Source organism: Panthera leo, chromosome D1 (genome assembly GCF_018350215.1).
Source record: "Panthera leo isolate Ple1 chromosome D1, P.leo_Ple1_pat1.1, whole genome shotgun sequence".
Classification (NCBI taxonomy): Eukaryota; Metazoa; Chordata; class Mammalia; order Carnivora; family Felidae; genus Panthera; species Panthera leo.
In genome coordinates, this window is record NC_056688.1 from 56,327,172 (window position 1) to 56,341,719 (window position 14,548).

The 14,548-nt window shown below is 51.4% G+C and overlaps 2 protein-coding genes across 7 annotated transcripts in view; one reads left to right on the forward strand and one right to left on the reverse strand.

Moving 5' to 3' along the window:
• Nucleotides 1–14,548, forward strand: part of MAP6 (microtubule associated protein 6) — an 87,819-nt gene that overhangs the window by 56,103 nt on the left and 17,168 nt on the right. For 3 of the 4 annotated variants that reach the window (XM_042904041.1, XM_042904040.1, XM_042904042.1), the window contains exons 5-6: nucleotides 9,019–9,232; nucleotides 11,219–11,418. In XM_042904041.1, the coding sequence (XP_042759975.1) occupies nucleotides 9,019–9,232; nucleotides 11,219–11,418 (414 nt within the window). The remainder of the gene's footprint in view (nucleotides 1–9,018; nucleotides 9,233–11,218; nucleotides 11,419–14,548) is intronic. The other variant, XM_042904043.1, reaches the window with a different exon arrangement.
• LOC122199208 lies at nucleotides 1,800–6,691 on the reverse strand. Of its 3 annotated transcripts, none has more exons than XR_006193410.1 (3): nucleotides 6,174–6,683; nucleotides 4,317–4,554; nucleotides 1,800–2,626 (listed from the first exon to the last, which is right to left on the reverse strand). XR_006193410.1 is itself a non-coding variant. In XM_042904044.1 (3 exons), exons 1-3 carry the CDS (start codon nucleotides 5,629–5,631, stop codon nucleotides 2,183–2,185), a joined length of 699 nt encoding a protein of 232 aa, XP_042759978.1. In that variant the 5' UTR covers nucleotides 5,632–5,878; the 3' UTR covers nucleotides 1,800–2,182. The 3 variants fall into 3 exon arrangements, 1 of the variants encoding a protein (XP_042759978.1); XM_042904044.1 differs by lacking the exon at nucleotides 6,174–6,683 and adding an exon at nucleotides 5,615–5,878; XR_006193409.1 differs by lacking the exon at nucleotides 4,317–4,554 and having other exon boundaries at nucleotides 6,174–6,691.

The window sequence follows — 14,548 nt, forward strand, 5'->3', positions numbered from 1 at the left end:
CTTTGTAATCTGTAGATCCTACTTCCTTGACCCAGCTCCTGACAATAGCTTGGCAACCGACAGCATTCACTGTCTCCATCAGATTTCATGAAAGAGCCTGCTTCCTTTCTTCGAGAACCCTTTAATATCACAAATGTAGGCACGATTTTTGAACAGAGACTTCATACGTTTCCATGACAACGTAAATTACCTATGAGAATCTGTAGGAAGGTTTTAGTCCATCAAGGCTTAAAAGCACGGTTTTCTTTCTTCATAAAGCAGTCGAGGAATGTTGTTGAAAATTTTGTTGTCAAGAGGATGGGGAGGGGATTTTATTTCCCAAGAACCCAGATACATAATAAATCTGGGCCTTATGGGTGCAGACGTGGAATTTATATTTGAGTGTAGCTGGCAGTAATCCATTATTCTAAATCCCTACTTTTGTCAAGAAGTGCTTTGTACCAATTAACACATGTAGATATTCTCCTCAGCAGTCGAATTATTCCTTGTACAATTCTATTTCATCGTTTCTTATAAATGGTGGGCTTTTTCAAATCAGAAATGAAAGAGCAGCCCCTCTTCTCTTCTCTGGCAACACTTTCTCTCCAAGGCCAAACCCTGTCTCCATTCTCCTGACGCCCGCCCTCCTCCCTCTCCTGGGGCCTGGCTTCATCAATCACCCAGCTCCCCGCCCATCTTCAGTCTCCCCCCTATAATTGCCCTTTCAGTATCTCCCCTTGAATCACGGCAAGAAAATGTGCATACGTGGGACAAGTCCTTAAGAAGCGAACATCTGTGTACGACAGACAGTCGCTATTGGAGATTTAATTAATCAGGCATTCACTGAATGCGACTTTGTTCGAGTCTAATGTGAAATGCATTCAGAAACAAACCTGGCATCGGAAGCTGCTGCCCAAACTCTGCCCTCTCCTAGGACCGGAATGTGGACCGCAGTGGCCAGGAATACGACAATAGGGACAGATATTTGACTGTGTGATTATTTGTGTCTCCCCACCTGACCACCAGTTCAGTAGAGGCACTTGCTGCCTCTGCCTGTTCACGTTATGTTGCTAGCTCTGGGCCCGGAATGTAGAAGATACCCAATGATTTTTCTCGAACAAACAACTCTGTAATGAAAACCAAATATGTGGACTGTACGGTTATCCACCGTGGGCTTTGCAGTTCTGATACACACGGACAGGGCCTCTCCAGTGAATACATTCACACTGAACTTCACGTCGACCCTGTGAGGTAGGTCTTGTATCAGTCCTTCCCAAAGGAGCTCACTGCCGTTCAGAGCAGGTGAGGGCCTGGCCCAAGGATTAGAGCCAGGATCGAGCCTGGGTTTATCTCGTTCCAGAGCCTGTGCCATCGCCAGTGAACCATTTTCTCTGTTCTGACCTGGGCTCTACGCTGCTTATCACCTTGTTAACCTCTCTGCCTGCACCTCCCTGAGACCTGCATGTGCTGTGCGCTCTGAGACATCACTTTCTCCTGAGGGCCTGTCTTTTCCCTTCTGGCCCCAAGGCGGGTGCAGCATTATCAGCTCCCTTGCAGCTGAGGCTTTGCTACCTTCTAGTGAAGGCTGCAGTATGGTCCCTCTCAGTTTCTTACAACCAGATCATGACCTTTTGTTCAACTCGGTGCCACAGTTCTGCTGGGAACTTGAACTTCCTGTGCTCCGCTCACACCGGTACCTTCTGCCTTGCCGAAATGAAGCGTGGGTGTTTTAAACCCCTGTTAATGAGAGGCAGAATTTCTAACAGGGGTCTGCATTAGGATCTATTGCTATGTAACAAATTACTCCAAAACTTAACACCTCAGGCCAACAAATGTTTATTATTTCCCACAGCTTCTGAGGGTCAGAAATCCAGGAATGGCTTAGCCGGTGGTCTCTCCCTATGTCATCTGATGTCATCCTTGCCTGAGGCTGAGGATCCACTTCTAAGGTGGTTCACTTGCATGGCTTTTAGCAGGAGGCCTCAGTTCCCAGCCACGCAGGCCTCTCCGTAAGGGTTGATTGAGTATCCCCAGGTCAGGGCAGCTTTCTGTCCTCAGTGTGAAGGTTCCACAAGCAAACAAGCCAGGGGCTGCAATGCCCGCAACGGTCTCAGAAGCTACATACCGACACTTCCACCATATTCTGTGTTGAAAGTGAGTCACTAAGTCCAATCACATTCAAGGGAAGGGGAATTCGGGACCCCTAAAGGAGGAGTGTCCAAGAATTTGTGGACATCCGGTGAGAAGTGATACGGATGCCAGATGCCATGAGATGCTTGTGTAGCAACTTTGTGCCCTGTCTGTGGCCGGGGCAGCCTGGGGACTTCCTGTTTAGCCGTTCACACCGGTGAGTGAGGTGAAGGCTGCATTTCGAATCCCTGGCCCAGGCACAGTGAGCATCATTACACAGGTGCAAAACGACGGTCCTGATCCTTAATACCTGTACATTCTGGGTGGGAAGAAAGCCATCTACACAGGTAACCTCCTCTAAGAGCACGGTGAGTGCTACAGAGGGACGAAGGTCGGAGAAGAACAAGCTTGAAGCAATGGTGGGGCAGGTGAAGACCCCTAGAGGGGAGGGCACCCGAGCCTGGCATGGATGGTCGTGTGGTATTTCAGTCGCCGGAGGCATGGAGGGAAGAGCAGACTGGGGACGGGAACAGCATGGGCAAAACTTCAGTGGTGGGAAGGTGCAGTGTGTGTTTGGGGAAGGGCAGCATGGTGTTCTCATTGGCAAAATCAGTGATAGTGCCTGCGACACGGGGCTGATGCTGCTACATCCGGTGATTTGTTTAAAGAGCTTTGCACAGCGCCTGGTGCCCAGAAAGTTCTCGCTAAATGACGACGTGAATGACTGACAAAGAGGAAGACATTAGGCTGGAAAAGTAACGTGGGGCCAAGTCACAGGGCCGTGCGTGTTGTGCTGAGGAATCACAGAACAAGGAGGCTAGAAGGGGCCTTAGTTCGGACTATTTTTGGTCCCGTAGCAACTGGGATCTGTTGCGTGTTAGTGGGGGAGTAGCATGCTCATGGCTGAGCTAGAGGAAGACCTCTCCCGTGGCATGTGCCGGATGATTCAGAGTGGGGTGGGGGACCAAGACTCTGGTGCTGTGATCCTGATGCCGTGGTCCAGGGAGAGGAGGCACTGAGGGCTGAAGTGAGATGGTGCGTGGGGACTGGCTAGGAGGATGTGAAGGTAGGGTATTTGTTGACTCCTTTAAAAACTTTTCCTGGTCAGCAAGCTGCTTTAGCAGTTGCTCTGAACGCAGGTATGCACCTGTTTAAAGGTCCTGTGGGAACAGCCTAGGAACATCCTGTCCACCAAGTCTCCATGAGATGGCTCGGACCTGCCTCTGCCATTCCTTGGTGGAAGGTTGGGGGCTGGCCCAGGTTTCTCTCCACAAATTTTCCCAGCACACAGGGGCCATCAGAGGAGTCCTTTAAACCCAAACTTGAACATACTGATTGGGCCTCCTTGTCTGTGTAACTTACCCACTCACAGAGGGATGGACAGCATGGTCTCAAGCCCTTCTCTGCCCCTGCAGGGATTGTGCAGGGAAGAAATCATGCATCAAGCTTCAAATGATCTGCTGGGGAGGGGACAGTGGGCCCTTGGCAATGCAGTTGGAAATCCTGTCCCCATGACTTCCCCACATCATGATCCAGGAGGAGCCATAGCATGAGGAACATCTCTGGGATGCCAGGGACAGTAGCCTGCAGATGTGGGACCCTCCCAGTATGCTCAGAGCCTCAGGCTGGGGCATCCAGACTGGCTGAAGGGCATTGCTGTCTTGTGATCGCTGCCTGAAGCTGAAGCTGCCATGAACTTGAAGGTGGGTTATACACCCACCCCAAGTGTGGGATGGTGGAAGGGGTGGGGGCTTTGAGTCAGACAGACTCACAGTTCAATAACTGCTTACTGGTTTGGCAAGTCTCTTCACCTGTCTGTGCTCAGATTCCTCATATATAACATGGGGCTAATAACGGTGACCTCATAGAGATATTAAAAGGGTAAAAGGAGGTTGGATCCACAGAGGGTTCAAACTAAAAGAAGTAAGTGTCGGGCAAGTGTTAGCAAACTTTTCCTCCCCTTTCCTGCCCCCTGATTCTGAGGGACTCCTTCCTTCCCCCAGCCCTTTACCACTATGGCAGCTTCACTCACCAGGGGCTCTGAGCTGCCTCCTGTCAATCTAGGGAGAATGGATTTTATGAAAGCTTAGGAGGCACCAAATGCTTGCTTTCATAAGGGCAACTCTTCCCTACAAGGACATAAGGATGTGGGGTGTGTGGGTTTTAGCAATAATAGAAGCCCCAAGTGTGAGCAGCTTTGTGAGTACCTGAAGTAGAATGGAACGCTTGGTTTCCTTTAATTCTCCAAATACATCCTGAGGGTATCGCTCTGTGCTGTGCGGGGCACCAGGGAAACACAGGTAAACGCAGCCCTGTCCCTGATGAAGAGGGACTCCGCCCGGGTCAGGTGCTTGCGAGCACATACTCATTTCAGCATGATGGGCACTGGAACACGAGTACAGGCAGGACACTTTCCCGCCTCCCAGGAGCGAGTGTCTGCCCCGTCTGGACAGGGAGGGAAGGGTTCAGGAGAGGGGCCATAAGCTGACCAGAAGTGAAATCAAATAATAGCCACTTCCATTAAATATTCACCCGATGCCAAGCCCTTAAATCCTGTGAGGATGGGAGAACGATATGGAGCAGGGCTCTGAGTGGGAGCCCGAGTGAGAGAAGGGCCCTGGCGGGGCAGGGGGAGACAGATGGGGTCCTCACCCAGCTCTGCCCCTAACCTGCAGTTGGACATAGGATAAGTTGAAGGACATCCCTTTGCAGCCATGCAAATGAGGTTGGACTCAAAGGTAGGGTTCCATCAAGAATTTTCTGTTACATATCTTATTCCTCAAAAGAGGTAAAATAAACTCATGAAATCATTAAAATAACATGAAACTGCATAGGTAACCACAAAGTTGGACAATGTAGTAAAGTGTCCAGGAGCTGAGAGAGAGGAAACTTTGGGCTGAGAAATCCAGGAGGGGCTCCTGGAAGAGGAGAGCCCAGAGCAGGGCCTTGACGAATAATTAATACAGGGGCAGTCTGAGAGGAGGGCATCAGCAATTTGGAGCGATAGGCTGCCTCACTCAGAAACGTTCAGCAGCTCCCCAGGCCTAGCTCAAGCATCTAAACATGACATTCCAGGCTCTGTAAGCCTGGCCGCAGCTCCTACCGGCCCGGTCACCTTGACATCCTTCCGAGAACCTCACTCTTCACACCGAGCAGCTCACCTGCTCTCTGAACCTGCCACACAGACTCGGACTGCTGCCTGAATTCCTTTTGTCCGCTTCTCTGTCTACACCCTTCAGTGCCCCCTTCAGAATTAAGCATCCTTTTCCCTCTTTCCCTCTGTCCCATTTGCTTTGGGTCACACATGGACAGATCCCGACCTACTAAACCATGGCCGTCTCAACCAGGGCTTACTCCTCCCTGTGGGCCACAGGCCACACCCATGCTGAATGAGTGAATGAATGAATGGACGGATGATCAAGCTGAAATCTGGCTGCACATACAGGGGAGTCCATGGTTACAGGGGCCCGTAAACTTGTGGCAAGAGGCTCTGGACATGACTGACCTGAGAATGTGGCCCATTGTGCTCTGGGAGGGGCAGCTCAGGGCTGGAGGAGCTCTGGTGTGTCACATAAACTCTCCACGGCACTGCAGACATCAGGCCTGAGTCCACACGAGCACCTCCAGTGAGAACAGGCCAAACACCGTGCGGCTCCAGCCTGTTGCCCGAGTGCCGTCGGAAGGATGTGGCCTGTGGAAGCTGACTGACGTGGTTCGCACTTCAACTCCGCTTATCTGCCAGCCGTTTGCTCTTATGCGAGCCACGTAACCTCTCTGAGCCTTGGTTACCTTCCTTTGGTAGTATTAGAGATCTAAAACCACCTCCTCTCAAAGTTGTTGTAAGGGTTATAGAGAAAAATACCAAAACCAGACCAAAACCACCCTCCAGCTTATGAAAGGTGACTAATGAATGGTAGCTAATTCTGTTTTCATGACATATGATTACTTATTCCACGTGGCTGGGGAAAGTTTTGTGGAGAGTTCAACGAAAGTTCTGAGTAACAGAGTTTGGGCTTCAACCTAACAGTCTATCGTAATCCCAGTAAACTTATCATAGGACTTACCAACACGGCCTCATGGGAAGATGAGTTATTTAAGGTCAGGGTTATTAGTTATTTAAGGTCAGGATACGTCCCACGAGGACGTATCCCGTGGATAATGCTCGCAGTGAGACACTTGCCAGCCCACAGGGGCCACTGCAGAGATACAGAAAGCTGCAGAGGCTGGCCTGGGAGAAATGATCCGGAAACTGTTTTCAGGGCCAGCGTGTACCTATCTCAGTCCTAATTCTGGAAGCAGGCAGGGGCAAGAGTGGAGAACTCCAGGTTCTGCCATCATGTGTTCAGGAACCGGGTTGTTACTTGTGAGCCTTGTATGAGGGGCTTCGGTGGTTCTTGAGTTCTGACGGCTGGGAGGAAGGAGGGACAGCCTGGAGCCTTAGACAGGTCCTGGGTGGCCACACCCCCCACTGTGACCCGGGGCCAGCTCTAGGCCGGTGTGGAGAGCCAGAATGGCTCGGAAGTCAGGTCATAGTAACTGGTTGAGCCAAAGGAGGTGTAAAAGGGAGGAGGAGAGGACAGAAAAGGAGATAAAGCAGCCTTGATGCCGGACCAGATGGGTGCCATTAACACAGTCAGGCGGGTCTCAACCTTCCAAGTCCCCTTCTCCTCCCACGTTCTCCGTCTCAGTGGGCAGCACCTGCCACCCACAGACCAAAATCCTGGAGTCTCCAGGTTCCTCTCTGACCCTGGCCTCCCACAGCTCAGCCACTCTCAAGTCCCGCCCATTTCCCTCTTGGCCCAGAGCCACTCTGTCCCCACTGCCACTGTCCTGGTTCAGGGCTCGGCTTTCCTCCTGGCTCACTGCACAGTCTCCCGCCTGGCCTCCCGACTCCCCTCTCCCCGCCTGTCTGCCATTCACACTGCTGCCAAAGTTCTCTCTCCCCAGACTGATCTGGCCACATTCATCTTTGGCTTGGAGTCATTTGGCAATTTCTTGTTTCAGTCCAGACCATCCCCTCAGCATGGCTGGCAGGACCTCAGGATCTGTCCAGCCTCTTCAGCTCTTCCCCACAAGCTTCAACTCAACCACCCGAACTGCCTGCAGGTCCCCATCGAGGACCGTGTCTCAGCAGCCTCTTTGTGTACCCCTCGTTCTGCCCAGAACCCTGGCTGGCTCCCTGCCCCGTCTCTGATTCTGCTCCAGAACCAACATCCCCGATTCCCTCCCAGGCCGGCATAGGTGAAGCTCACCACTCCCCCCTTCATGGCTCTTTTCTTATTGTCCTGGAGTAACCTCACTCCCTCTGCCTCCCACATCTCGAGCCCAGAGCCTGTTCTTAACGCAGTTTGGCCTCCACAGAGCTCAGCATCTTGTCAGACAGACCTTGGGCAGTCAGTAAATGTTTTGTGAATGAGTGAATGAATGGGAGAAGGAAATCGACCGATGAGGGAATGAAGGAGACAATTTGGCAGAGGAGACAAGATGGTTTGGGTTGAGTTTGAGTTGGTGGGGCCTCCAGGTGGGGGTCCCAGCTGCAGTGGAAAGGCGAGTCTGAAGCTTGGGGGAGGGTCTCTTAAGAAACTCAGCTCACAAACGAGCCAATTCCCTTCAAGAGGTCCAATGACCAGCAAGTGGCTCAGTGTTCCCAAACCTGCTTTATGGACTCAGGGAGCCTCCGAGCTTGGAGGACATCATAAAGACATTGTCTGGTCTGAGTCTTTTCTTGACAAGTGAGGGAACTAAGGCTCAGAGAGGGGAGAAGCCGGCTCCGCCGCTCTTTAGAGGCGGTGCTAGGACCCATGTGTCTTCATCATAGTCTCAGCTCTTTCTGCCATCCCCTGTGGCCTCCTGTTTGTGCTGCCCATCTCTGAGCCCCGAAGCAGGGCACCATCAGTGAGGGTGAGGAGGGAGCTGCAAGAACCTAACCACAGATATTCACACCCCAGCCCTTCCTCTCCTACAACACAGCTTCTCATGGCCCCAGATGAGAACAGACCCAACAAATGTCACGCACTCAACAGACCAGAGGGACCCTGTGGCCTCCGACAGCAGCTGCATGTATTTTACCCTGTTTGGGGACATTGTCCCCAGCTAGTCTCCAGCCCTATAACAGATGAGAAATAACTGATTCGAATCCACAGGATCCTCACAGAAAAAGTAAGAAAATCGGTACGCATCCACACTGACTCGGATGGTGGTCATCATAGGGTCAGGGCCAATAGCCATTCACACCGGAGCACGTGAAGACTCTCCCGCACATACACACCCCAACACGAGTCCTAACAGTGACATCCGAAGTATGTTCAGTGCATTGTTTATTTGTGATCTGCAAGCATTTAGACATTCCATAAGTATTTTCATCCACAGTGATTAAGATTATTACATTTCTGGCAGTATAAGAAGTGAGCCCCCTGCTCTCAAGGGGAGGAATTTTCCTTGAGGGTTCTGGCTAACAAGGTCTCCCTCATGACAAGGCAGGGAAGGGAACTGGCATGCGGCCTTGGCCACATTGTCTCATTTTCATGTTCTTGACCTCACACACAGCAGGCATTCAATCATATAGTTAAACCCATGCGTGACTGAATGGATTGGGTATTTTCAGACTCATTTTGGATATTGCAAAAACGGGGCCCGAAGATTACAACTGCCTATCCCTGATCACACAGTGGTAGCTGGGAACCTGAGCTCCTTCTTCCCACAATGGCTATTCCCACAGCCAGCATTAACTTGACAGGGAGGAAAACGCGCACTTGCCCGTGAGCAAAGGGTGACTTTAACCGCTCAGCCACACCTCCGTCTGCCCCACAGGCACTAATCGAGAGCTCGTGGTGTTTGCAGCCCTGGACGGGGAGCCCTGCTTCCCGGCAGATAATGTTTAATGTCACTTATGCTTTCTTTGATTCACAGAAATGAATTCCGAGCATGGACGGACATCAAGCCTGTGAAACCAATAAAGGCCAAGCCCCAGTATAAGCCCCCAGATGACAAGATGGCTCATGAGACCAGCTACAGCGCCCAGTTCAAAGGGGAGGCCAATAAGCCAACGCCAGCCGACAATAAGGTGATTGATCGCAGAAGAATACGCAGCCTCTACAGTGAACCTTTCAAGGAACCCCCAAAGGTGAGACAGATCTTGTGGGGGAACCCATCAGCACAACCTAGAACGGAGGGGCTCATTGCAGCAGAGCGTGAGGGCAGGGCTCCTGCAGACCCTGGCCCAGTCCCTAAGGGCTCCTGGAAAACCCCTCCTCTTCTCCGTAGCACACAGGCACTAAGGAACCTTTGCTAAATTCAAAGGGAATGTTCAAAGGAACAGTGCCTGAAGTAAAACAGCTTGAAGACTGGCAGGTTTCCAGAGAACCAGCTTCGGCTTTTGAGAAGCACCCCGCTCCAAAAAAGTGGCCAAAAATCCCACCTGAGCCCTAAAGCCCTCCCTGTCTTAAAAATCCCTTCGGGGGCTTTTGCCCCCGGAGAGCTGGCCATTAGAGGTATCTCTCCTGGCTTCCTCCCCGCCCTGCCCCCACCACATCCTCTGCTCCAGTCCCTGGACACTTCCTCATTCCTCTTCATCCTTTTCCTCCGGAAACACTATCCAGCGCCAGTTCTTAGTCAAGGCACACCTGTCACATCAGCTGCAAGATGTGTTCCGGGTAATTTGTTACTATAATAAACAGTTTGCAAGTGATTTACAATTCTAAGTAACTTGCAGTGGATTCAGGGGTTTCCGTGTAATAACACGACTTTGCCTTATTTGCATCCAGTGCACACCCCTGAGGGGGAGAGCCAAGTTGGAGACACAGCTGGAAGCAGGAATCTTATTTGCCAGAGCTGGTTCTGTGCTATCAAGCCACGTGGAATCGTGCAAATACCTGCTCCCCTATCTATAATAGCAGGACAAGTGTGAGATCCTTTCCTCTGCTTTTGTCTGAAAGTCTCGCACTGAAACAGAGTTTCCTATGTGGCCCAGGACTGATCTGTAGGTAAAGTAGCTGATCAACCCAGTCTGCCTGGACTCCTCCAGCTGTAGCACTGAAAGTTCCACGTTCCATGAAGGCCCTCAGTCCCAGGCAAACCAGGATGGTTGGTTACGTTCTGTGCAGGTTCCGTGGACCTCACTGAGGAAATCCCAGTGAACCCCAACATCATCTCTGTCCATCATCCATAGACGACGTGGGGCCCAGGACGTAGGGCTGGATTTGCACCAAAGAAGACTCCAAGGGGAGGAAGGAGGGAAGATTGGGGCATAGGGAACCCAGAGGTGGAGGGCATATGGAGGGACCAGACAGAGCAGGCCCAGAGTTCTGGGAGTAAAAGAGGGCCAGGCCATCGCCCAGGAGTGGGGTCAGAGCTAGAGGAAGGGTTTCGGGGAGAGCGGATAGGCCGGAATGGCGGCTCTGGGGAGAATAGTCTGGGGAGCCAGCAGGAGAGGAGGAGTGCTGTGCTGAAGGCCTCGCTGAGATGAGATGTGGTTTCTCCACAAGAGCTCGCCGCCCTGGAGACAGAAGCAGAAGAGAGGCTGGCTTATGCCAGAATCTCTGCGTCTTCTATCAGCTAAGGTTCACTTCTTATTAATACCCGTCCACCACGGCTGGGCCACAGCCCTACTCCCCGCCACCTCTGCAGTCTGGGCCTCCGGTGTTGGAGAGCCTCGCTCGTGGCAGAGAAGAGAGCATTGGGAAGCACGGGCTGCCCCTCCGGTTTCTGTCGGAGGTGACCCACATCACTTCTGCTCACATGTCATTGACGGAAGCAAATCATAGGCCTGCCTGAGTTGAACAGGGTGACGAGGTATAATCTTCCCTTAGGGAGGGATGGCAGCAGATGTTGCAAAACAGTAACATCATCCACCACCAGGGTGGTTCAGTGGTGACAGCCACCATGCCGGAGAGCCACTGAGCGTGTGGCCAAAGCCACTGACCAGCCGGTTTACGCGGGAGAAGCCAAATGACTTACCGCCACTGAAAATACCTTATGCCCTGCGCTCCCTCAACGCCCAGTGTTGTCGTTAGAGTTACTGTTTGGCTAATCGTTGTCTTCTCTCTAACTTCTCTCTCTCACTCCCTCCCCTTTTGTGTTTCTGTATTTGCGGTCTGTCTGTCTCTCCAAGCAGGTGGAAAAACCTAGCGTTCAGAGTTCCAAACCAAAAAAGACCTCAGCAAGCCATAAGCCCCCGCGGAAGGCCAAAGACAAGCAGGTGGTGTCGGGCCGGGCTTCCAAGAAAAAGAGCACAGAGGGTGCCAGTGCCGCCCAGCCTGATGACAAGGAGCAAAGTAAAGAGATGAACAATAAACTGGCTGAGGCTAAAGAGTAAATTTCACTGCACTTTCCTTTTATCCTTCTTTTTTTTTTTTTTTTTTTTTTCCTTTTTTAACCAACCAACAAAAAAGGCCACAAAATTGATTAGAGGCTTCTCATCTGCCTTGGTCCCGAGTGTTCCGGGAGCTCTTTGGTTTGGTTTCTTTCAGTGGAGAGATGCCGTTTCAAAGACCTCGCGGCATGCCTCCTCTCCAAATCTAGACGGGCCGGGCTGAGTGCGGCGCGGGTGTCCGTGCCGCGGGGGCCCCCGGAACACCAGGGACCCCGGGAAGCGCTGCTCACTGGTTGTGTCTCCCACGGCAAGTGAGAGCGCTCGCTGGCGAGGGGGGCAGGCAGGCCTTAGCATGCAGAGGCAGTTCCGAGTGCCTGGACGTCTTCTGGCCACACTTGGGAATGCCTGTAGGGTGTCCTCCCCCTGTTCTCCCCCAAGGCCTGTGTCAGCGATCGGTTCTGAACTTGAGGTGAATGTGTTCTTTTCCAAACTTCGGAGGGTTATCATGTGCTTTAGAAGCTCAACTTGGGCTTCAGCGATGGACAACATTTGTGGCCAGATTTAAAAAGCAAAAAAACCTTGGCCTTAACGTCCGTACAATGAATCTTGTCTGTTAAGTTGAAGTAACTCTTTTCATAGAATTTTCTGTTAGAAACGCGCGACTCCATTTAGTTTCCTATCAGTGGGCTTTCCGTTGGATGCCAAGTAATAGATATGCCACTGATGACTCAGACCAGGCCAGGGTGAAAAGGTTAGGTGTTTTAGGTACGTTCTAGACATCACAGGAAGATGAAGAAATTGAGAGGAGAGTATTCTCCCCCGTTTACCCTCAGCCTATCCAGTGTTACCAATTTTGCAGAGCAACTGGTTACAGATGACTGAGGAAGGAAGTTCAGGGTGTAGGGTAGTGTGTTTAGAACGTGGCTTCCTTGCTTCTGAGAAACACAAGGTTGGAAGTAGACGTAGGACACGTGTGGTGATGTTCACTCTCCCTTCCCAAACCCGTGTTTGCTCTGTTCCTCGGAGAGGACCGAGGCTGCTGAGCTTCGGGTTAGAGGAAATTTCTGTGACTTAGCTGAAGATTAGGAGAGTTCCCTAGTAAGTGATTAGCAAGCATTTTAACCTCACTGATGAATGAAAGCAGCTCTCACCGTATCGTGTTTTGCGTGTCTGTGTGGCCAACGCCCCCCCCCCCCCAGTGGGGTGGCAAGTGGCACCTTAGGTGTGCTAGAGTTGTATCGTAGGCATTAGTCAGAGAGTTGTGAAAAGACCCCCAGTGCTCACGAGGGAACCCAAAATACCTACCGGAAAAATTGCATTCCCAAACCTTGCGACGTGTACATCGCTCGGTACGCTTTCTTTCTCCCGTCCTTGAAATCCTGACCGTCGCTGGCACCGTACACGGCTGGGCCTTCGTCCGGTGCCCAGCCGCTGCTGGGTAAGGACAGCGGTGGCGGTGGAGAGCAGGGCCACGCCAATCCCTTTCAGTCCGTGTGGTGTGGAGGAAGCGGGGCCTCCCCCAGTCCTCTCCGGTTCTGACCATTCAGGCAGCAGAGTCACTGTTTACGCCATCTTGTCGGGCACTTGGGCTGGCTGAGACGTCTTTCGCAAATTCGTCAAGTGTGTGCTGTGCGGGCCGCATTTGTTAAGAGAACAGGACTCTTAGAAAGGAAGCGCTCGGCCGGGCCCACCGTCATCTTCCTTTCTATCTCAGGGCGTGGAACTGAGATGTTTTGAAGAAGGTAGAGACTGTCAGCGAGTTTCAGTGTTCACGCATCACAGATTTGGATGCCTGTCTGGAAATGACCAGAGCAGATCTCAGTGTTGATTCTAGCTATTTGCTAGCTAATCTTAACGTTAACCGGAGAGCTCTAGCAGCGTGATCGTAACTTGACCCAGAGAATTTTGCCAACGTGTGTTCGTTCGCTCAAGATCTGGCATTCGTCAGGCGTGTCGATGTTAGCCACAATTTGAATTTCTCCAGAGAACCGTCATATGTGTTTTACAGATCAAGTAAGTCAGACTTTACGATGCACAGAGGAACGTTCATTCCACGTTCTCGTCCTGAACGCCTGTGAGCCAGGCACCGTGTTAGGCACCCCGGCTACTCTACATAAATCTGTCTCCACAGCAGCACAACCATATGATGTGATCTCGGGTGCCTGATGCGAGTTTCTTTGCCCAAATTGTAGCTTCCCACCCACTTTGCAGCCCCAGGGACTGAATTTCCTACCCTGCCCCACCTACGGCTTTAGATGCAACCTGTATCCTGTCTTTTCAACCTTTCAGCCCCCCTCCGCCCTCCCCCCTCCTCCCCTCCCCCCCCCCCACTGCCTTTTTAACTCCTGCGATTGAGAAAACCCTGTTTGTAGTTCACTTTGACTCTTGAATGTGTCACTTCACGGCCAGAAACTTCCTTTGATTTCTACTGTTTACAAATAAAACTCGGCCAATCTCATTCTGTATCCCAAACATACTGGTTGAAACTGACACTGGTTTCACAAACAGTATTTTGGTTTTGCCTTTCTGAAGATGACCAAGCTTCCGATGCCTGTCTGTCCACTTTTGTGTATCTCCCTGCCGATTCCCCAACTCCCCTGGCAAGAGAGCAAGGCCCGAAGCGTTCCCACTGCCTGCTTTGCTTGCCTGCAAAAACAATGCCTAAGGCTGTGCGCTGGCTCCTCCAAGTTTTTCCTTATCTGCTGGTGCTTCCAACCTGTCCATTATACCTTTGCCTCTCCAAGGCAGACAGGAAGTGTCTAATTACGATTTTGTGGCCTGGGTTTTGTTGCATACCACAGATTGTCTATGTAACGTGTAACGCACACCTCTCTTGGTGCTATTCCATTCCTGCTGTTAGTAAGAAAATGACAAAAAATATTCATGTATAGCCAATTGATTGTGACGTGCTTGTGGTCTGTGCTTGCTCAGAAACAAACAAACAAACAAACGGTTTTTTTCCGATTATAAATAAATGCTAAAGACGAACACCACTTTCTTGATCTTATTTCCTTGGTAAGGCCCAGCTGAGTAGGTGAAGGAGCCAGCCTTTGCCATTTGAGCCACTCTCCACGAGGTGAGCTGTGCCCTGCAGTTGTTCTGGGGTTCTCCATAATGCAGCTTGACTCT